Genomic DNA, 21,150 nt, shown 5'->3' on the forward strand with positions numbered 1-21,150 from the left:
AGACCCCCTCCCACTTTTGCAGGGGTCGCCCCTCTGACCTGGAGCTCTTCTTGGCACCCTTGTTTTCCCCACTGGGGTGGCCTTTGGCAGGCCAAAGTCCTGGTGGCCTTCCCCCAGGATGCAGGCCCCACCCTAGATAGTGATCTCTTAACAGGTTGATAACCAGTGCCAAGTGCCTTTAAGACAGAGTTGCTTTCAGTTCTCATTTGAAATCAGCAGCAAAACAAGAAGCTCAGTGATGAATCCAGTCTAGGTTTTGTCTTTATTCCAGTGTGGTTTGTAGGATGTTTTCTTTTTTTCTATGGATGGCAAGGTTGTATGTGTGCCTTCAGCCTTGGAGATGGGGGCCAGGTGGAGGGAGCCAGTGCTTTTACAGCAGGCAGAGGTGGGACAGTGGTCAGGAGATCTTTGGTGGCCTGGGAAGACAAGGGTGGCTGCAGGTACAAGTCCACTTCCCCATGATCTAGATGCCCGGCCCAGACTGCCCCCTTCCAGCACGGTCACCTGCTTGCAGCTGAGCACCTTTTGGTCCCTCCATCCTCCCTGCTGACCACACATAATCCAGGGCTCTTGGTACACCTGAAGTAGATGCGGGAGCCAGGCCAACAGGACCCCAGGATGCTGACCACCAAAAGGACAGTGCCTCTCAGTGTGACTGCAGACGGCCTTGCTGGAACTCCCAAGATTTACCACGTTTTCACACATCGCTTTCTGTCGTGACACAACAGCAACTTTCCTTTTAGTATAAGACACTTTCCACTTAAAATAAGTTTATTTAAGTACAAAGAGTGAGTCAATACAAAGAAAAATAGAAGTAGCCGTACTGGGCCACAACTAAGCCTCTTCAGTATTCTGGCCTGGAGAATTCCATGGACAGAGGAGCCCGGCGGGCTACGATCCATGGGGTCGCAGAGTTGGACACGACTGAGGGACTTGCAAGCCTCTCGGGGAGCCTGGGGTAACCCCCACAGGCTAGTCCTCCAGACCCCTGAGCCTCAGTCGCTGTCGTGCCTGCGCTTCTTGGAGCAAGTTGAGGAGTCAGAGTCATGCCTAGGGAGACCGCGAGATGCCTGGGGTTGAGGGGCTCGGCCTGCCAAGCACACCCTCATCTCCACCCCCAGGCAGCTGCACCTACGGGATGGGAGCAGGGGGCAGTGAGGAATCCAGCCTTCTCCCATGCTCCTTTTCTTTCTTCCTCTTCTCTTTCTTGTGCCTCTTCTTTTTCTTCTCTTTCCTGCTCTTCCTGTGGCTTTCAGGACTACACGGGGGAGTGCATAAGTGTTAGAAGCCTCTGGGGCTTTTAGGGGTCTAGACCACAGTAGCCACTGACCATGTGTAGCCATTTCAACCTCAAGTCACTAAGAATAACTCAGTACCACGTGTGACCAGCGGCTACCGTGAGCAGCAGACACATTAGGACTATGGCAAAAGGTCTGCAGGGCAGCACCTACCTAACAATCTCATAGCTCCTTCCAGCCCTCCCACTGGGATGCCCCTGCACTGTTGGGGCCAAGTGCTGACACCCTCCAGTGCCCCTGACCCTGCTGCGGCTTGGTGGGCAGTCATAAGCCTTCCCTAGGGCTCACTGCACCCCAAGGCTTCTCAGAAGAAAAAAGGAGCTGGAGCTGGGAACCTGACTGGAGAAGCAGCCAACATGCTCAGAGAAAGGAATTCTGTGCCGTGTGTGTGTGTGTGGTGGGGGGGGGGGCTTACCCCGGCTCCTCCTTCTCCTCTGACCGAGGCTTCTTCTTGGCCAAAGCCAAGGAGGTCCCTGGCCGACTGCTCTCCACGCGGTGGTGCTGCCGAGAAATGCCACTCTGGGGACGTGCAGGGTGCCCCGGCATACTGACAGGGGAGAACCAGCCAGAAGCTGGGAGGGCCTCCCCAAGGGAAGACGGCCTGCCTCGTGGCCCTCAACTAGAAGAGGCGCTCAGACCGACTCCCACCCCACCATGAGATCCCAGCATATTTGGGAGTAATTACCGTGAATACCGAAAGCCCCAGCTTAGCGGCCTCTTTGTCTTCCCGGGACAGCGCCACTCGCCCTACAGAGCCACTGCGGGGACGTGGGTAAAATACTCTTTATGGTGAAACACCCCCACGATGAGGGCCGTCCCCTATCCCCAGGCCTCCCTAGAAAAGTGTTGGCCTAGATGACCCGTACTGGTTTCCACCTTAGGCAGCTGACAGTGCCAAACCCCATGAAGCCGCACCCTCGCGGTTTCTGGGGCTCCCGAGGACCCACAGGCCCCGCACCTGGAGCTCCCCAGACCCAGAAGCCTGTCCACTCCTTTCTCGGGGTCACCACCTTCCCGCTTACAAACTTCGACAAAGTCCTGTGGAGGAGAGTGCAAGTGCTCGCTGGAGAGCGGGATCAGCCCCCTCCCCAACCCAGCCCCACCCTCCAAAAGAGCCCATCTCACCTCCTTGCTCAGGCCGGTGGGCTGCTTCTTTACGTTCTTGTAGCCTCTGCGGGGGCCGCGCGTGAGTTTCAGGGAACGGCGAGCCTCGCCTCGCCTCGCCTCTTCCCCCAGCCACGCCGCGCACCCACCCAGAAGTAAGAACCCCTACCCCACCACTCCCCGCCTCCCCACTCAAGCTCCCGAGGCACACTCACAGCGCTGCCATGAGCGCCTCCTGTTCCGCCTGCCTCACAGCCGCCAATTCCTGCTCCCGGCTCAGCCCAGCGCTGTCCGCCCGGCCCTTGGCGTACCAAGTGAGGTCACGGCCCTTCTGCCAGCGGCCCACCGGGGCCATCAGCGAGTTGCCTGCGGAACAGAGCGCCAAGCCCTCCGCACGGCTCGCGGGTCGGCGAGCCCACAGCCCGCGAGCTCCGGGTCCCTGCGCCCCACTTACCCAGGTAGTTCTCCCTCTGCTTGTCAGTCTTCACATCCTCCCAGCTGAACTGGTCCTGCCCGCCGCGCACGCCGCCCCGGCTGGAGCCGAACATTGTGGTAACGTGCAGCCCTCTCGCCGGGATGCCCAGTACCAAGGCCCTACAGGTCCCAGCTCCCACTCCCGCGTCGCACACGGTGACGTCACGTCCGCGCCAACCCCGCGCGCTTGCGCACTGTCCACCTTCCCCGCCCCAGGCGTCCTAGCCAGAAAACCTGCGCACTGACGCGACCCGGCCTTGGCACTTGCGAAAGGTGCGGAGGCTGTACCTGACCATCGCGCTGCCACGACTGATAATTTTATAAATCATACTATGTGGGTGACGCCCCAGAGCCACAGTTCCCATTGCGTGTTCCCGGGCTGTGCTGGAGGAGGGGTAGACACCAGAGAGATAACGATTGAAGGTTTCCAACTATAGCTGCTGCAGGTTTCTATCAGGTAGAGGGGCCGCCTGCCTGGGAGACAGGAGAGCGACCAAAGTCAGGTCTTGCCTACCACGCTTGGTCTCCACCCTCGGAGGGACCAGCTGTGTCGTTTCCGAGGAAGCATGCAAGCACACCTCATTGCATTCATTTCCCAGACCGCACAGAGAATGCCCCAGTCACCCCCAAGGTGTTGGCAGTCACTCCTGATAGGTAGGTATCCGAACTAAACTGAGCTAGTTGTTGGGCAAGTGCGTTCTGTTTATCATCACAGCAGACCAGATTAGACTCAATGATAACAATTCTAGTAAGTGGAGGGGTTCCACTCGACTAGCCAACCCCTGAATTCAATCAGTAGGGTGAACAGATGTTTTCTGAGGGATTTACAACAAAGTGTCAAGAGTGTTATTTGAATGTCCTTTGTATTGACCTTTTCACAAGATACAGCTTCATCAACTCATGATTTAAAGACACGTGCCCCTCCCTGCTTCACAGCATTCCCTAGGACACAGCAGCTTCCAGGCACCATCACTTTTTGGTCCAAAACTGCTTGTACTGCTCCACATCAAAGTCATCACCAAGCTCCGGCTCCTCCTCCTTCTTTTTGAGCTGGCCCTCTCGCTTTCGGAATCGTGCACGCCTCTCCTCTGGGGACAAGGAGTCCAGGTCCACAGGCATCTGTGGGGAGCAAGGGGTGTGTACATACATGGCTTAGGTGAAGGGTTCCAGGACGTTCTCCAGGGTCTCCACTTCACCCTGTTATCATCTACCACATAGTTTAGGTTTTATGTGTTCTGTGGGTTTTTTCTCGCTTCAAAACTGTCATTTTTTTTTTTAACTTTTTCTGCTTGTTTTCCGACTTGCCATTTTTTCAACCATACAGCTCACTGCTTTCTTACCTTGGTCTGTGGAGTGCACTCCAGGTCACCTTCTTCCCTCTCCTCAACCAAAAATTCTGACCCATGACTCACTCCCCTCCCAGTCCATTGATGGTGGGTTCTAAGCTCACGAGCTCCTGGAGGAGTATTTTCTAAAGGCTAGGTCCTCCAGGACCTGATTCTAGGGAGTGTCGGGGAAGGAAGCTTACTGTGAGCATCCGACGAGGTTCTGGGTAGCGGATGTGGATGGTGGAACCATCCTGCTTGACCAGCAGAACAGGGTAGAGGCGTGCGTAGGTCTGCCGGTGCACTCGAGTGAGCGAGGCTCTGTTGCAGTCAGCCCGCCAAGAGGACATATACAGGTGGCGGCAGCTCCCAGGGGCAGCCCTTGTCATCACATGCTGCCAGAGCAGGCTGCAGACACACATGTGCTGGTCAGTGGCTGGTGCCAGGACTAGAGTGGCCACACAGCCCAGCTCCTGTGGGGGCACACAGCAACGCGCACCAGGGCAGGATGTGGTCAGAGCAGCTCCACTCCACATCCAGAACCCTGGTGGGTCTCTGGTGAGGTCTGACCCCATGGCTAGGGTGCTGAACTATAGCACTGAATGGGAAGCTGGCTTCCAGGGGACTGCAAACCTGGTGCTGTGAACTGTCCATTTGAGTCCACCCCGTCCCCATTCACACATTGAAGCCCTAACCCTAGTGAGATGGTGTCAGGAGGGGGAACCTCTGGATGGTGATTAGGGCTAGATGATGGTGGGGGTCCCCACAGTATGACTGGTGCCCTTATAAGAAGAGACCAGAGAGCTAACTCTCTCCACCATATGAAGACACCACCACAAGGCAGCCATCTCTGAACCAGGAACCTGATTCACCAGAACCCTGCTGGCACCCTAATCTCAGACTTCCAGTTTTCATAAGCTGCCTCTCTGTGGTGTTCTGCTATGTCAGCCCAAATTGACTGAGACACCTGGTCCACTTGGCTTCTGAGTGTGATGGGCCCACAGCTCTTCTGCACGCAGCAGAGCGCATGCTCTAAGGTGACAGAATGGGGCCTATTCACACCCCACTCAACCCAGCTACGTGAGGCCACATTTGTCTCATCCACTCAGGACCTGGATTTCCCTGTCCTAACCTTGCCCTGTGACACCTGCCTCCACACACAGAGTCCCTTCCAGCCTGCTTTCATACAAACTTGAATTCCGAACTGCAGACTGTGCCTCAATCCATCTGTTTCCTGATATTCACATCAATTTAGTAGCTCCCACCAGACTTTCAGGACTTCTCTCTCCACAAAGCAGCCACAGGCCATGCACAGTCACAGTATGGCAGCCTCTGCTTTGGTTGTGGTTCCTGCCACCCCAGTGCAATTTCCAGCTGACACCTCAGACTGATGGCCCATTTCTTCCACTGAGCTGATGGCCTGGGGTAAGAGAACTGCATCTTACTTGCTATGAAGTCCCAGAGCCTCCCTAGCTGAGTGCTCAGTAAATTTTGGCAAAATCCTCCAGAAGTGCAAGACAGGAGAAAGAAGTGGGTGAACTCCAGCACCGGAGGAACTCACAGTGAGTTGGGCAGGGCCTGTACCTAAGCCTTAGAAAGCATCACTACGAACAAAGCTAGTGGAGGTGATGGAATTCCAGTGGAGCTATTTCAAATCCTGAGAGATGATACTGTGAAAGTGCTGCACTCAATATGCCAGCAAATTTGGAAACCTCAGCAGTGGTCACAGGCCTGGAAAAGGTCAGTTTTCATTCCAATCCCAAAGAAAGGCAATGCCAAAGAATGCTCAAACTACCGCACAATTGCACTCATCTCACATGCTAGTAAAGTCATGCTCAAAATTCTCCAAGCCAGCCTTCAGCAATATGTGAATTGTGAACTTCCAGATGTTCAAGCTGGTTTTAGAAAAGGCAGAGGAAGCAGAGATCAAATTGCCAACATTTTTTTCCATGGATCATGGAAAAAGCAAGAGAGTTTAGCACCCCAGCCACTGACCACCTCATGCGACGAGTTGACTCACTGGAAAACATCTATTTCTGCTTTATTGACTATGCCAAAGCCTTACACTGTGTGGATCACAATAAACTGTGGAAAATTCTGAAAGAGATGGGAATACCAGACCACCTGACCTGCCTCTGGAGAAACCTGTATGCAGGTCAGGAAGCAACAGTTAGAACTGGACATGGAACAACAGATTGGTTCCAAATAGGAAAAGGAGTACATCAAGGCTGTATATTGTCACCATGCTTATTCAACTAATATGCAGAGTACATCATGAGGAACACTGGGCTGGAAGAAGCACAAGCTGGAATCAAGATTGCTGGGAGAAATATCAATAACCTCAGATATGCAGATGACACCACCCTTATGGCAGAAAGTGAAGAGGACCTAAAAAGCCTCTTGATGAAAGTGAAAGAGGAGAGTGAAAAAGTTGGCTTAAAGCTCAACATTCAGAAAACTAAGATCATGGTATCTGGTCCCATCACATCATGGGAAATAGATGGGGAAAGAGTGGAAACAGTGGCAGACTTTATTTTCTTGGGCTCCAAAATCACTGTGGATGCTGACTGCAGCCATGAAATTAAAAGACACTTACTCCTTAGAAGGAAAGTTATGACCAACCTAGACAGCATATTAAAAAGCAGAGACATTACTTTGCCAACAAAGGTCCATCTAGTCAAGGCTATGGTTTTTCCAGTGGTCATGTATGGATGTAAGAGTTGGACTGTGAAGAAAGCTGAACACCGAAGAATTGATGCTTTTGAACTGTGGTGTTGGACAAGGCTCTTGAGAGTCCCTTGGACTGCAAGGAGATCCAACCAGTCCATTCTAAAGGAGATCAGTCCTGGGTGTTCATTGGAAGGACTGATGCTAAAGCTGAAACTCCAATACTTTGGCCACCTCATGCGACGAGTTGACTCACTGGAAAAGACTCTGATGCTTGGAGGGATTGGGGGCAGGAGGAGAAGGGGACAACAGAGAATGAGATGGCTGGATGGCATCACCGACTTGATGGACATGAGTTTGAGTGAACTCCAGGAGCTGGTGATGGACAGGGAGGCCTGGTGTGCTGTGATTCATGGGGTTGCAAAGAGTCGGACACGACTGAGCAACTGAACTGAACTGTACCTAAGTAACACCATGGAGCTCAGGGCACAGCCACTCCAGACAATCTGGGGTTGGTGATTCAGGAGGCTCCTGGAAGGGACAGGAACCAACCCTTGAGGGGAAAGAGTGAATGCTTTCCCACTATAACAGTAGCTGCAGTTTCAACATGAACCTTTTCCAGCACAAGGGCCCTCCTGGAAATGTTGCAACCAAGTCCCTTCCCCATCTTCATACTAACCCACAGCTAAGGTGCTATATCCCTCTTCCTAGGTTCCACAGAAACAATTTAAAACCTGAATTCATTCTCTCCTCCATCAGCACTCATTTGGGGAGATCAGGGGAATAGAGGAAAATGCAGATGGGGAGGCAGTTCTGATGGGAAGAGCAGGAAGGCCATGGTCTTCTCCAGGGGTGGCCTCCAGGTTCTGAATAGGGCAGTGGTCACCACCGCATCTGTTTGGTGCCAGGTACTCACAAGTCACTTCCATTCCTCCTTCAACACTGTTAAGGTGTCCATACATATGTGGTGGTGGTGATTTAGTCGGTAAGTCCAACTCTTGCCACCCCAGGGACTATAGCCAGTCAGACTCCTCTGTCCATGGGATTTCCCAGGCAAGAATACTGGAACCCATTGCCATTTCCTTCTCCAGGGGCTCTTCCCAACCCAGCAATCAAACCTGGGTCTCCTGCACTGCAGGCAGATTCTTTACTGACTGAGCCACCAGGGAAACCCCCACATATATGTACTTGTATGTATTTCTCCAGATGAAACACGCTGGCTCTGGAGACTCTACTAAGGCTGCAAAGCCTAAGGCTGTTGAGTCAGGATTCTTCAGGTGGCCCCATTACAGGAGTCCCAAAGGGCCTGGAAGTCCATGCTTACCGAAGCAGGCTCCCCTTTGGCGCCATCCTCCTGAGAGCCCCTGCAGCACGTGAAGGCCTAGGGTCATTCACTGGACCAGTGTGCAACTGCTAGGCAAGGAAATAAAAGATCTTTTTAAAAGAGAGGATTTTCCACCTAATTAGTTCTCAACAAATCCCAGGCAGGAACAAAGCCATCTCAGACAGACTTTACCAGGTCAGAGCAAGTGTTTCCCAAACCATCTATGAGGCTTTCAGCCCTCACCTGGCATTAGAATTACCTGTGGAACGTCTCTGATCTGCAGATGCCTCAGTTCTATTCCCAAAAAGTTTGACTCAGTAAACTGCAGCAGGGTCTGGGCCCATTCTGGTAGGTTACTGAGTCAGACAAGTCACTCTGAGGATGAAATGCAACGTAAACGGTGACGACTAGCTCATACCTGTTTTCCAAGGTCATTTCATTCTCACAAAATCCAGGGAGGTAAGGATTACCAAAGAGCAGCCGCGGCTTACGAAGCCCTGACTCCCAGGAAAGCTGTTTCCGCAGTGATAAACCAGTTACTTCAAATGTCGAATACCTGATGTCTCAAACATTAAGACCCCAGGAAAAGAGCCCTCCCTGTCGAGAGTCCCCGCAGGCCTCCTTCCGCCTTAGGAGATGACTCAACAGGAAAGCGCAATGCTATAAACCTCCCAAGTGATATACTCAAGGGCGGCTAGCGGCAGGGCCCGGACCCTCCCTTGAAGGAAGCCCTCCACGCCCGGGCGACGCGGCGCCTTTCCGGTACCAACTTGCCACCCTCACCGGCTCCGGAGCGGCCTCGAGGACCAGCGGCTAGGCCGCCACAGGCCAACGGGTGCGGGACTGGCCAGGGGTGAGTGCACAGTCAAGGTTAACTCAGCTTTCACTCCTCGTGGGGCTTCGCCCCGACGTCATCCGCGGGCGCAGGGTCTTACGGCGCTGACGTACGGCCTTCCGTACGCCGAGGCCGGCGCAGCTCTGACTCACTTGCCCGCCGGCTCAGGCGGCTCTGGCGCGCCGGTGACGTACGCCCCTGGGGGGCGGGGAGAGGCCGGCGCGGCGCGGCGCTGTGACGTAGGTCCGTCCGGGCGGCGGCGACGGCGGCCCTTCATGCTGCGGCGCCCGCTGGCCGGGCTGGCAGCGGCCGCCCTTGGCCGGGCCCCCTCGGACGGTGAGTGGCGGTCCCTCACAGCGGGCCGGAGTTCTGGGCGCGCGCAGACCCCAGGAGGATCCAGGCCCGTGTGTCACGGTCTGAATCCGCGGCGGAGAGGCGGGGACCGCCGCTACTCGCGTGCGAGGCGCGCACCGGAGCCCGTGCTGAGCGCGGGTGTCGTGGGCCTCCTTCAGGGACTCGTGGGGTTGTGCTCGTGAATTCTGTCATTTCGCCAGCCACCGAAACTGCCCTCGGCGTCCCTCAGTGGTTCCCAGAGCTCTGTTTCAGGATAAGCGAAGCGGAGGGAGACAAGAATAGGGTAGTCTTTAAATGGAGTTAAATTCAGGGAGGCTTCCCTTCGCTTTGAACGTTTATCCAGTGTGTTTCAGTGTTAGAATTGCCTATGGTAGTTATTATTGTTACTTGGACAATTTAAAAACTGGTTCACCTGTATCAGTCCTCAAAATATAAGAGGAAATTATTCTGACATTGGAAGCTCCAAATAGTTTGTAAAACCCCTGCAGTCTGAGGACTTCATGCTGGACGCCTTGTGGACCCTACAGGATGCAGAGGGGCAAAGAGGGAAAGCAGCTTGACTCCCTCCTCCAAGGTGGGCCACAGAGCAGAGCCCAAAACCCTGGGAGATCAGGGTTTTGAAGGCCCTTAGGTTGCCCCAGGTACGGCAGAGTTACCAAAGTCGCGATTAGTTCGCCTGGCCTGTAGAAATATGTAGTCTACGTCAGGCTTAAGGGAAACCCTCCTGGTCATCCAGCTCCGGTGCTATGTTTGGTTCTCACCGCAGATTGCAAACCCAGGGCGGGGTCTTAGGTGGGCACAGCTGACTGCTCCAAGGGCTCCCAGACAGGAGGGCCCCTGGGACTGCCACAGTTTCTTGGCCAGCCCCACAACCTAGCACTGTTGGACAGTGCAGATTTGGGCATTTCCACACAGGAGCAGGTTGTTGGTGGCAGGCCTTTCTGACATGACATGGCCATGGTAGTTGGGGATAAAGCACTGCAAGTCTAGGTTGCTGGAGCTGCTCATCTGCTTTTTTAGACATTCTTTTGGAAGCAGTGAAGGAGAATAAACCTCCTTTACCCAGGTGCTTGTTTGAGGAGGAGCAGTGAGGTATGCCACCTCGCTTGTTTTGACTGCCTTTCATAGGGGTGGGTGGAGAAGGAAATGGCAACCCACTCCAGTACTCTTGCCTGGAGAATCCCAGGGACACGGGAGCCTGGTGGGCTGCCGACTGTCGGGTTGCACAGAGTCGGACACGACTGAAGCGACTTAGCAGCAGCAGCAGCAGCATAGGGGTGGGGGAGGTGGAAGCTGAGGTGATGGTTGGCCAGTGTGAGATGGGGCCAACCAGGACAGGAGGAGGAAACCAAGATGTGCTTTTCATGGCTATCACTCATGCATGAGTCCCATGCGAGTGCCCCTTGGTGGCTGCTGCTGCTAAGTCGCTGCAGTTGTGTCCAATTCTGTGCGACCCCATAGACGGCAGCCCACCAGGCTCCCCCGTCCCTGGGATTCTCCAGGCAAGAACACTGGAGTGGGTTGCCATTTCCTTCTTCAATGCGTGAAAGTGAAGTTGCTTAGTCGTGTCCGACTCATAGCAACCCCATGGACTGCATCCCACCAGGCTTCTTCGCCCATGGGATTTTCCAGGCAAGAGTACTGGAGTGGGGTGCCATTGCCTTCTCCGCCCCTTGGTGGCGTGTCTGCCCAATTGTGGGCTTTTCTGCCATTTGCCTCCCAGACCATGACTTGTGAAGTGTGTTAGTCATTCAGTCATGTGTAACTCTTTGTGACCCCATGGACTGTAGTTCAATAGGCTCCTCTGTCCATAGAATTCTTCAGGCAAGAATACTTGAAGTGGGTTGCCATTTCCTCCTCCAGGGGATCTTCCCCACCCGGGGATCGAACTTGGGTCTCCTGCATTGCAGGCAGATTCTTAATTGTCTGAGCCACCAGGGAAGCCTATATGACTTGTGAGGGACCCAGGGAAACCTTTACCACTAAGAGGAATATGGGATGGGTGTGGCTTCCTGTCTGATCATTAACAAGTTGAATTTCCTGCCACGTGGACTCTCACTCTGTTCTCTTTTTGTGAGGATTCCACACACTTGCCTGCACACACCAGGCCCACTTGTAATCTGAGTTGGTGCCACACCTGTGTAGTTTGCCTGGGCTTTCCTTTTGATTCCGAGAGCACGTTGACCCGACCTTTGTCTGGAACTGGGGAGATCAGAAGTTTCTTTAAGTAGTAAGTAGATTCTGGGAGTTCTAAAATTGTACATTTTTCTTCAGCCATACCCAAACTTTTTTTTGTAAAGACCTGAACTGTTAGTTTCCATCTTTTACATCGCATTTAGCATAACTCAAGAAACATGTTCAGAGAATTTGAGGAAGAACAGGAAGGAAGGTATCGCGGTGTGGCTGGGGTGGAAGGAGGTGACCCCAGTCCTCAAGGAGGAAAGGGAGGGCCCAGAGGGTGAGCCGCTGGGGCCCTGCACTCGGGCTCTGACCCCGGCTGGAGCAGGGCGCCAGGCCTCTCTTCCTCCCGGGTCCTCCTCTGACCCTTGGTGTGCCTGGCCTGGGTCTCCTCTAGGGCCCTCTCTGACCCTGTGTGTGCTGGGCCTTGATTCTCCCTGGTCCCTGGCTGATCCTTTGTTCCCCTTCTGTGAGAGTGAACCTACTCCACCCAGAAGGGGTCGGGCTTCTTCCTGCTCCATGGTTAGTATGCCCTGGACCCCCTGGGGAGTCCCCCTGGGGACTCGGAAGGATACCCTGTAAGGGGTAGCCGGCAGGGTGCAGTGATGATTTGGACCCACGCAGGACCCTCTCATGCTCCCTCTACCTTCCCTTAGGGCTAGAACTGAGGCTCTCACATGAGACTGAATCTTGAGTCTTCTCGATGGAAAGAGACCCAGATGCAGCTGTGTAGTGTCATTACAGGCCTGAGTCCTCTGCAGTGTGTGCTTCTCGCCACAGTGTGGCTTCTTGCTTCTTCCCTGAGAGGGCCAAGCTTCCTCCATGCAAGGCATGGTCCCACCCTACTGTGAGAAGAAGTAAGAAGGAAACCGCTGGCTCTCCCACTTCAAATCAGGTTCTTGAAGGCTAAGTGGTTTCTGAAGGTCATTGGGCCAGGATATGTCCCACACATGGAGCGCCTGAGGCCACGGCCAGAGTAGTTCTTCGGTCCCACACAGCCTGTTTGGGGGATGGGGCGTGGTCAGCCATCCTGACCCAGATCAGCACAGGTCTAGTGTTTTACAAGAGTGCCAGTGGGGCTTGACTTTGCCTTCTCTGTGTCCCCAGAGGGTTGTACCTTGTCTTAGGTTCTCAAAGAGGAGAGAGGTCGTGGCCATGCCCAGCCCTGGGGACAGGACGGGAACTCAGGTGGAAGCTGAAGGGAGAGCAGGGGATGCTTCTCAAGGCAAACCCTCCAGGATTGCCTGAGGAACTCCTTGCAAAGGGTTCTAACAGCATTCCAGAACACACAGGCTTGTACCAGCAATTCCTATAGAAACTGCATCACTCATCCTTATTGGTGTCCCTGTGAAAATTTCCATTATCTTGCCAGGAAGCTGGAGTTCGGAATTGTAAAATAGTCAAGGAGTAGAGGCTGTAGAACATTCCTAACTGCCAGTTGGTTCTACCAGGAGACGGGGCCAGAATCAGTCTCGGGGTCTGGGGCCCTTGCTCATTGGGACCAGGAGGCCTTGAGCTCGGTCCCACACTGAGTGTGCCCCTGTCAAAGGAGGCTTTCGTGAGCGCTCTTGTCACCATGGTCACTGGTTGGAGCCCAGCTCTCAGCAGCTCCCCAGGTGCCTTCTGCAGGGCTCGGCCATTCTGATGTGGTCTGTGTGGTTTGAACCTTTGTGGTAAAGGAGACAGCCTCAGGGAGGGACCCCACAAGAGGAAAGACTACACAGATGCACAGATGGGCTTGGCCGGCTAGATCCCACTCACCTCGAGGCAGTGGCGCTAGGTGGGCTCCCTCTCCCCTGTCACCAGCAGTGTAGCTTCTGCAGAAGAGCCACATGGATGGCAGCTCTGAAGAGGCCTGGGGCCTGGGCTTGAGGGGCAAGTGGAGGCTCGGGAGGATACCTAATGAGGGGCAGCCGGCAGGGTGCATTGATGATTTGGACCCACGCGGGCAGTGAGTGTTGCAGCCATCAGCCAGTCCCCCGAGTGTGCATATGTGCCTGCTGCTCACTGCCCGTGGTGGTTGGGCTGGGGGATGGGAGGTCTCGGTGGGATGCAGGGGCAGTGTCCCTGTCCCCAGAGTTCCGACATGGGATATAAAGCCAGATGGCAGCCAGGGTTTCGCGGTGAGACGATGAGTAAGGCTTGTGCACAAAGTGGCCTGTGAGGGTTTTAGGCACCGGGACTTCCATGTAGTAACTGGTCCTGATTGAAGACATGTCTCCTGTATGTAGTTTTCCAGCGTTCAGATGTTAGCGCTTGTGACCACAACATCTAGCCATGGCTGCATGCATAGGAAGCAGAGCAGGAACTGCCAGGGGAGTGTGTTAGAGTACCTGTGTGCTAGCCTGGAGGCACAGCCTGGGTGTTGCTGGCGGCTTTGTAGTTGCATGCTATGGGATGTGAGGGTGGGGGGCACCTGCCCAAATTGGGCGTGTGGAAAGGAGCAGAGTGTTCCTGAGGGGAGCATTCATAGGCAGGTGCGACAAGCCCTCCCCTCCCTGGCGGTGGGTGCCCCAAGTTGGGTCCAGAAGGTGCCAGCTGCATCCACTGAGTGGAGCGTTTGCTGCTGCGAGCAAAGCCCAGGGAGGCTTTCTGGTCCATCTCTTGTGAGAACTGGCATGTGTCTGCTTTGGAGTTACCTCTGCCCTGGAGAAACTCACATTCCTGTGGTGCCAGCATGCTGCCAGGGCCTGGGAGGACTAGGATGCTGAACAGCCACAGCTGCCCCTGCCTGCAAGGTTGGGAGGGACATGTGTGCAGTGGTGACTTGGCACAATCCAGAGGCCAGGCAGTGGGTGAGAGACTCCAGCCTCCATACTCCCTTTCCAGGGCCCTTCTAGAAGCAGCAACCTTGCTCGGGGACCCAGTGACCCCCAGTATCTCCTCTGCCCTCCGATACCCCTCGCCCAGCACCCTGGTCACTCAGCATCTAGAAAGTCAGGACAGACCCAGGAGGGTGAGCTGGGGTGCCCACAGGACACTCGTTTTGCAAAGGAAGGGCCTTTATGAAGGGCAGTGTGAGGCAGGAGTGAGACCCACCCTTGCACCTTAGGGTCGCAAGGGGGCTGTCCTCTCTTGGGCAGGCAGGAGCAGTGGGCTTGGAGTCAGACACACAGGTGTGCAGGCATTTGTATGGTGGCACTGTGTCTGCGTGGGAAAATCAGGACCGCAGAAAGGAGTTGTGAGTCAATTGGACCTGCTATTTTAAAACAATGCACTATTGGGCTTCCCTGGTGGCTCAGATGGTAAAGAGTCTGCCTGCAATGTGGGAGACCTGGGTTCAATCCCTGGATCAGGAGCATCCCGTGGTAAAGGAAATGGCAACCCACTCCACTATTCTTGCCTGGAAAACCACATGGATGGAGGAACCTGGTGGGCTATAGTGGGGTTGCAGAGTCGAACACGACCAAGCAACTTCACTTTCACTATTCTAATAGGAAGCTTGGACGAAACAAAGGAGCTAAGAACTGGTCACTTAGAAATGACAGAGCATTGATGAGCTTGTCTGGATCCATTTCTTCCATCGCTTTTCAGCAGGTGGTCATGTCTGATTCACAAGTCCTTCTTCAGGGCGTTTGCATACAGCCTGATGGTCCCAGAATAGCTATGCTTTAGCCAGATTACCCAGGTTGGCCTACATTGCAGATTAGGAAAGCAGTGCCCACCAGGGGCCCTGCTGGAGAGCTGCCCACGCAGAGTGGCTTGTTCCTCCCAGCCCTCACTGCTGGCCACCACTGCTGCTCAGGGACCTCCACGCAGAGAGAGCACTGCAGGGGCAGGCCAGCTCATCACACGCGCTTCTGGGCTCTGCCTCCCTCTGGGGCAGTGCATAGCCTCCCAGCCCCTTAGCTTAGTGCCAGCCTTGATTCCTGTCTTCTGAGGCTCCCAGTGTGCCTAACCTTCCTCAACCCATCCTGTCACGTGGCTGGGGAGGCAGGTGCACTTCTCTCGGGTGAGGAGCAGCGTTTGCCTCTGCTGATCAGGTGGTGCTGGCTGCACTGGGAGGGATTTAGTGCTCAGACAGTGGGGAGCAGGCAAGGATTACCACTCTCTCAGCTCATCCAGTGCAGCCCCAAGCTGAGCGCAGAGGCTACTCTGAAGGTAGGTGCTGTCTGAGGGGTGCGGGGTGGTCCAGTGGGCACAGAGCAGGCTAAGCTGATGCCTCCAGACCTCTTTCACTCTTCCTGCCCTCGGTGTTCTCACCTGTGGCAGGTGTCTGAGCCCTGTGTTACGAGCTGGGAGGGTGATACCCTGCTCTCCTGCTGGCTTCATGAGACCTTGGTATCACAGAGGGGAGTCAGGGACCCTGGGATTAGCCCCTCTGGAAGTTCCCAGAACAGACCCTGGGTTCCACTAACCTTGATCAAGGACACCTCCGAGGTGTGGTGCCAGGAGACACAGGAATTGGGACCTGGATGTGCCCCTCCCAGGAGCCAAAGTCAAGGCTCCTTGAGAGGTAGGCTAGTCGTGGACAACTGGGGAGGCGACACATTTGTGGTCGGTGCATATGTTGCCATCCACAGGGAGGCAGAGGCAGGATTTAAGCATGGCTCTGAGTGAGTCTGCCTCAGGCCCTGCCTCATTGCTGGGGTGAGTTCACTTGGGCACTGCAGCCACCGCCATACGCAGCAGCATATCCACCTCCATGCAGCAGGGAGCAAGGTCCTGCTGAGACTTGCCTCTCCCCCCACCTCCCCGCAGGGATGTCAGGACCAAGGCCCGTTGTCCTGAGCGGACCCTCGGGGGCTGGGAAGAGCACCCTACTGAAGAAACTTCTGCAGGAACATGGCAGCATCTTTGGCTTCAGCGTGTCCCGTGAGGCCCCAGGGACGTGGGAGAGGGTCCTAAAGAGACTGGGGACAGAGACCCTTGCTAACGTGCCCTGAAGCACCACGCCCACTGCCACACAGTGGGGCAGGAGCCCCCGCACTGCCGACCCTAGCCTGTAGCCTTCCTTCCCACACCTCCGGACGGGCGGATCCAGGCCATGGGGCAGGCCCTGGGGGTGGGATGTATGAGGTTCCAGGTGTCCCAAGGCCGTCACTTGTACTTATTCTTAGACACGACGAGGGACCCGAGGCCAGGAGAGGAGAACGGCAAAGGTGAGCTTGGCCAGCTGGCCCTGTGCTCCAGCACAAGACACGAGCAGCCCGACACTCGTCAGAGGGGTGCCTGAGGCCTGTCTCCCCCCCCGCACCTTCTTGCAGATTACTACTTTGTGACCAGGGAGGTGATGCAGCGCGACATTGCTGCCGGAGACTTCATCGAGCACGCCGAGTTCTCAGGAAACTTGTATGGGACCAGGTGGGCCATGCTTTGGGCCTTCCCTTCCTCTCATTCCCCCAGAGACCAGGAGTGGGTGACCCAGGCAGGGAGTGTCTAGGCCCTGGAGGTCTCCCCTTGGCTGGGCCCCAGGTTGGGGTGTTCTCTCTGCCGGCTTTCTGGGCACCTGAGGCCCAGGACTCAGCCCTCTAGAGGTCACGATGGAGCTTGAGTCAGAAATCTCCGGGCCCAGCCCCACTGTGTCTCCCTGGCCAGGCTGCTCTGGGAAGCAGGCCAGACGAGGAGCTGGTGTGCAGGGAGGACTCAGGGGACCTGGGTCTTAGGGGTCTGCAGGTTTCGTGTGGACCCTCCCCTCCAGTCAGTAGGGTAGCCTGGGACCAACCAACCAGAGTAGGGCCTCTGCTGGCTCCTCACATCTGACCCACAAGGCCCAGGAGCAGTGTCCTGACTCAGGCAGGCAGGCCCAGGCCTGCCTCTGTGCACAGCTGGTCCCTGAGTCGCCTGGCTGGGCAAGGCAGGCACCGCCAGCACCCATCGTCCTCTGCCCCAGGTGCAGATGGGCAGAGCGGTGGGGCCACTGACGGGCGGTTCCCCAGCGGGCAAGGAGCGCATGGTACTTGGTGGCCCCTAGGTGAGGGGCTGAGGCCCTCAAAGGGCAGCCAGGAGGTGAGAAAGCCCAAGGGTGTGTCCTGTAGTGCTGTGGGGGCCGGAGCATCCCTCCCCACGCAGGACCCCCGCATGCAGGACATAGGGAGGGGCCTGCCATCACCAGCCTGGGGACGTGAGCCAGAAGGTAATGCAGACGCTTCTGGAGGCATGATGAGCGGGTGGGACTGGTTGAGGTGATGGCGTGGTGTGGGGCCTGGAGGAAGGTGCCAGGAGAGGGAGAGGCTCTGGGCCGGGGTCTGAAGGTTGCTGCTCCCTACCAGACACACTCCCTACACTCCCTCACACACACTCCCTGTCACCACCCCCGGACCAGCAGAGGGCCCCCTCATGCAAGCGTTGCTCAGGGAGTGCTTCCAGAACGAGGGAGCAGATGCCAGTTAGAGCAGGCCCTTGTGGGCACCCCCAGACAGACCCAGAGCGGGGACTGGGGAATGAGGTCCCACTGAGGCTCTCTGGAGCTGCGGGGGCTGCTAGGACCCGGGGCGCCCATGGCTGAGCGGCTCCCCTCCCTCCCTCCCCAGCAAGGCCGCCGTGCGGGCCGTGCAGGCCATGAACCGCATCTGCGTGCTGGACGTGGACCTGCAGGGCGTGCGCAACATCAAGAAGACCGACCTGCGGCCCATCTACATCTTCGTGCAGCCGCCCTCGCTGGATGTCCTGGTGGGGGCCGAGGCGGGGCGCGGGGGGCAGCCCTGCGTGCTGGGGCCTTCTGACCTGGTGCTCTGTCTCAGGAGCAGCGGCTGCGACAGCGGGGCACGGAGACGGAGGGGAGCCTGGCCAAGCGTCTGGCAGCTGCCCGGGCCGACATGGAGAGCAGTGAGCAAGGGTGCCCGCCACGCTGTCTCCCCAGACCCTCCCCACATCCTGCAGGAGACCAGTCCCCCCCACCAAGGGGCAGAGGGGGGTGGAGCCGTCACCCAGCCCCGCTGTCTCCCCAGACCCTCCCCACACCCCGCAGGAGACCAGTCCCCCCCACCAAGGGGCAGAGGGGGGTGGAGCCGTCACCCAGCCCCGCTGTCTCCCCAGACCCTCCCCACATCCTGCAGGAGACCAGTCCCCCCCACCAAGGGGCAGAGGGGGGTGGAGCCGTCACCCAGCCCCGCTGTCTCCCCAGACCCTCTCCACACCCCGCAGGAGACCAGTCCCCCCCACCAAGGGGCAGAGGGGGGTGGAGCCGTCACCCAGCCCCGCTGTCTCCCCAGACCCTCTCCACACCCCGCAGGAGACCAGTCCCCCCTACCAAGGGGCAGAGGGGGGTGGAGCCATCACCCAGTCCTGCAGTCCCTGTGAAGGGTCTCCAGACCCCCGCTCTGTTCCCAGAGCTTCTGCTGACCCTGCCCCCACCCTCAGGCAAGGAGCCCGGCCTGTTTGACCTGATCATCGTCAACGACAGTCTGGACAAGGCCTACTGGGCCCTGAAGGAGGCGCTCTCCGAGGTGGGCTGGGGTGGCGGTGGGGCCTCAGACATCTGTGTGGCAAACGGGTGAAGCAGGCTGGGACAGGTGATGTGGTGGCCCCAGGCCCTGGGCGAGAACTTCCTTTCCTCAGCCTCTCTTTTTCTCTGGCAGGAAATAAAGAAGGCTCAAGCCACTGGTCAGTCCTGAGGAGGCCCACCCTCTGTGTCCTCTCAAGTGGGGCCTAGGACCCAGCGCCCATGCCAGTGGGCCAGAGTCTCCTGGCAGTGGCTCCGCTCACCTCAGCTAGCATCCAGAGATTGGGGCGCTGCCCATCTTCCCTCAGCCCCCACCGTGGTCGGAGGACCTTGTCCCCTACCCCCATGCCCCATGTCCATTTCTAGGCTTCCTCCGCACCATGCCCTGTCAGCCCCTTCCTCGTGGAAGCCAGGCCAACATCCAAATAAAGAACTGCTGGGTTAGTGTCCTTGAGCCCTTGGATCATGGCCCTGGGTGGGTGGGTCCACAGTGTACCATCCCAGAGCCACCCCGTCCCCACTCCAGACAGCCCTGCTCTGACTGGCCACCCCCAGAGAGGCTGCTCCTGAGCTGCCGCACACTCCTTGCCCAGGACTCCCTGCAGGTGGGTGCAGGACCTCATCTCCCACTGTCTCTCTGAGTTGCCATCGAGGCTGGGGTCAGAAGGTCCTGGGGCTCATCCTTCTCAAACCACTCCTCCTCCCGGTCCCTGATCAGGGCTGAGAGTGGCAGAGGGACAGACACTGCAGACCTGGAGAGGGATGGAGCCTGCAGAGGAGACGCCTGCCTGGGGGGGCCTCTGTTGGGGTTCCAGGCTCTGGAGTCTCAGAATATGCCTTCAGAAGCCGCCCAGCTCAAGTCAGGGCAGCTGAGCTGTATCAGTACTGGACACAGGAGGTCCTCTCCTGGGCCCTGGTCCACGCCCAGGCCATGTCCTGCCGTGGAACCCAGACAGATGGTAGATGCAGGCTGGGAGGAGGCAGGGAGCCTGCAAAGGAACAGAAAGGCTGGGCTTCATCCCAAAGCCCGGATAGACAAGGCAGGCAAGAGCTGGGCCTGGAGGCTGGATGGCAGCAAGAGGGGTGCTGCACAGCCTCCACCCTGAGGGCCAGCGAGACGGGGCTGGGCTGCCTCCTGACCTGCTGTGTAGCCTGGGAGAGGCTGCTTCCCTCTCTGGGATCCGCCCAGCCCCAGGGACAATCAGGGATTCAGACCCCGGATCCCGGGGGGAACAATGGAGCCCTTGAAGGCCCTCCCCCCACATTGTGCTTGGCGGTGAGAGGTGGCCCTGGGTCGGGCCCTGGACTTAGCTGGGTTCACACTCAGGAGGGCCGTGTCCAGCTGGCCAGCAGGTGAAAAGGCTCAGAAGGACTTGTTTCCTGGCCTGGAAAAGGTAGGATGTCACCAGGAGACCATGGGTGGGGTGCCATTTAGGGCTGAGTGGCACATTCTTCACTCTGGGTCCACGGTCCCAGGGGCCTAGGCACAACTCTGGAAACAGCCAATTCCGAGAGAGGACGGGTTCTGGGCCTGACTGGCCTTCCGTCCTGGGGGTCTGTCCATCTCAGACTCCCTGCCCTCAAAAGAGCCTGATGGGTGATACCTCTGGTGCAGTACGACTTGAGGGTAGGAGGAGGTAAAGGCTGAAGTCTGCCCCCATCCCCCTGGAGGCTGCTAGGCTGGCTGATGAGGTAGGAGGGAGGGGGTGGGCCCCTAGCAGCTGGGACCCCTCAGGCCGTGTGGGGCTAGCCAGCCCCCGCCAGCTCGGCAGCTGCGGTGTGTCCAGAGGCCGGGGCCTTGGGCTCTTCAGTCCTGGGTGGAGGCTGGGGAGCCCCACCTCCTCCACATGGGCAGACACACTGTGGTTGGCACGCCTTGCTCCTGGACTGGCCTTTATGGAGCCGTGGGCATCTTCCTAAACCCCTACTTGCGGGTGCCTGCTAAGGCCTGCCTCAGATCTGGCTCCTGGAGGTGAGCAGAGCAGACTCCTGACTCCTGTCCTCCAGGAGCGGGCCCTGCTGCGCCACAGATGTGAGTGAGTTGTCCGGGTCGGGGTGCGTGCAGGGCAGCTGGGCAGGAGTGGGGAGTGGGCCTGGCAGGTGTCCTGACGAGGGCTAGCACGGCTGAGGGACACGGCTGGTCCTGTGGTGTGCTCGGCCTTCGGGGGAGCAGGCAGGACGGGGGTGTGCAGGGCAGGAAAAGTGAC

At 57.1% G+C, this 21,150-nt stretch overlaps 3 protein-coding genes across 12 annotated transcripts; 1 reads left to right on the plus strand and 2 right to left on the minus strand.

Annotated features, from left to right (window-relative positions):
• Nucleotides 1–753: 753 nt before the first annotated feature.
• C8H1orf35 (chromosome 8 C1orf35 homolog) lies at nt 754–3,045 on the minus strand. 2 transcript variants are annotated; one of them, XM_055428805.2, is made up of 8 exons: nt 2,857–3,040; nt 2,618–2,768; nt 2,424–2,469; nt 2,257–2,336; nt 1,984–2,056; nt 1,714–1,799; nt 1,136–1,258; nt 754–1,050 (listed from the first exon to the last, which is right to left on the minus strand). In XM_055428805.2, exons 1-8 carry the CDS (start codon nt 2,948–2,950, stop codon nt 996–998), a joined length of 708 nt encoding a protein of 235 aa, XP_055284780.2. In that variant the 5' UTR covers nt 2,951–3,040; the 3' UTR covers nt 754–995. The 2 variants fall into 2 exon arrangements, 1 of the variants encoding a protein (XP_055284780.2); XR_016038125.1 differs by having other exon boundaries at nt 1,024–1,050; nt 1,714–1,845; nt 2,857–3,045.
• Nucleotides 3,046–3,722: 677 nt separating this feature from the next.
• MRPL55 (mitochondrial ribosomal protein L55) lies at nt 3,723–9,132 on the minus strand. Of its 7 annotated transcripts, none has more exons than XM_088839235.1 (5): nt 8,976–9,126; nt 8,611–8,705; nt 8,193–8,278; nt 4,405–4,609; nt 3,723–3,995 (listed from the first exon to the last, which is right to left on the minus strand). In XM_088839235.1, exons 3-5 carry the CDS (start codon nt 8,216–8,218, stop codon nt 3,846–3,848), a joined length of 381 nt encoding a protein of 126 aa, XP_088695361.1. In that variant the 5' UTR covers nt 8,219–8,278; nt 8,611–8,705; nt 8,976–9,126; the 3' UTR covers nt 3,723–3,845. The 7 variants fall into 7 exon arrangements, with proteins under 7 accessions (XP_088695361.1, XP_088695360.1, XP_055284788.2 ...); XM_088839234.1 differs by having other exon boundaries at nt 8,193–8,281; XM_055428813.2 differs by lacking the exon at nt 8,611–8,705 and having other exon boundaries at nt 8,193–8,281; nt 8,976–9,132.
• A 78-nt stretch (nt 9,133–9,210) lies between these two features.
• GUK1 (guanylate kinase 1) lies at nt 9,211–19,392 on the plus strand. Of its 3 annotated transcripts, none has more exons than XM_055428806.2 (8): nt 9,212–9,363; nt 16,261–16,374; nt 16,620–16,661; nt 16,767–16,863; nt 18,033–18,171; nt 18,243–18,327; nt 18,862–18,947; nt 19,080–19,392. In XM_055428806.2, exons 1-8 carry the CDS (start codon nt 9,303–9,305, stop codon nt 19,113–19,115), a joined length of 660 nt encoding a protein of 219 aa, XP_055284781.1. In that variant the 5' UTR covers nt 9,212–9,302; the 3' UTR covers nt 19,116–19,392. The 3 variants fall into 3 exon arrangements, with proteins under 3 accessions (XP_055284782.2, XP_055284781.1, XP_088695359.1); XM_088839233.1 differs by lacking the exon at nt 9,212–9,363 and adding an exon at nt 11,457–11,611; XM_055428807.2 differs by lacking the exon at nt 18,862–18,947 and having other exon boundaries at nt 9,211–9,363.
• Nucleotides 19,393–21,150: the final 1,758 nt, after the last annotated feature.

Source organism: Moschus berezovskii, chromosome 8, assembly GCF_049115385.1.
Source record: "Moschus berezovskii isolate FMDL1 chromosome 8, NW_MosBer_1.0, whole genome shotgun sequence".
Classification (NCBI taxonomy): Eukaryota; Metazoa; Chordata; class Mammalia; order Artiodactyla; family Moschidae; genus Moschus; species Moschus berezovskii.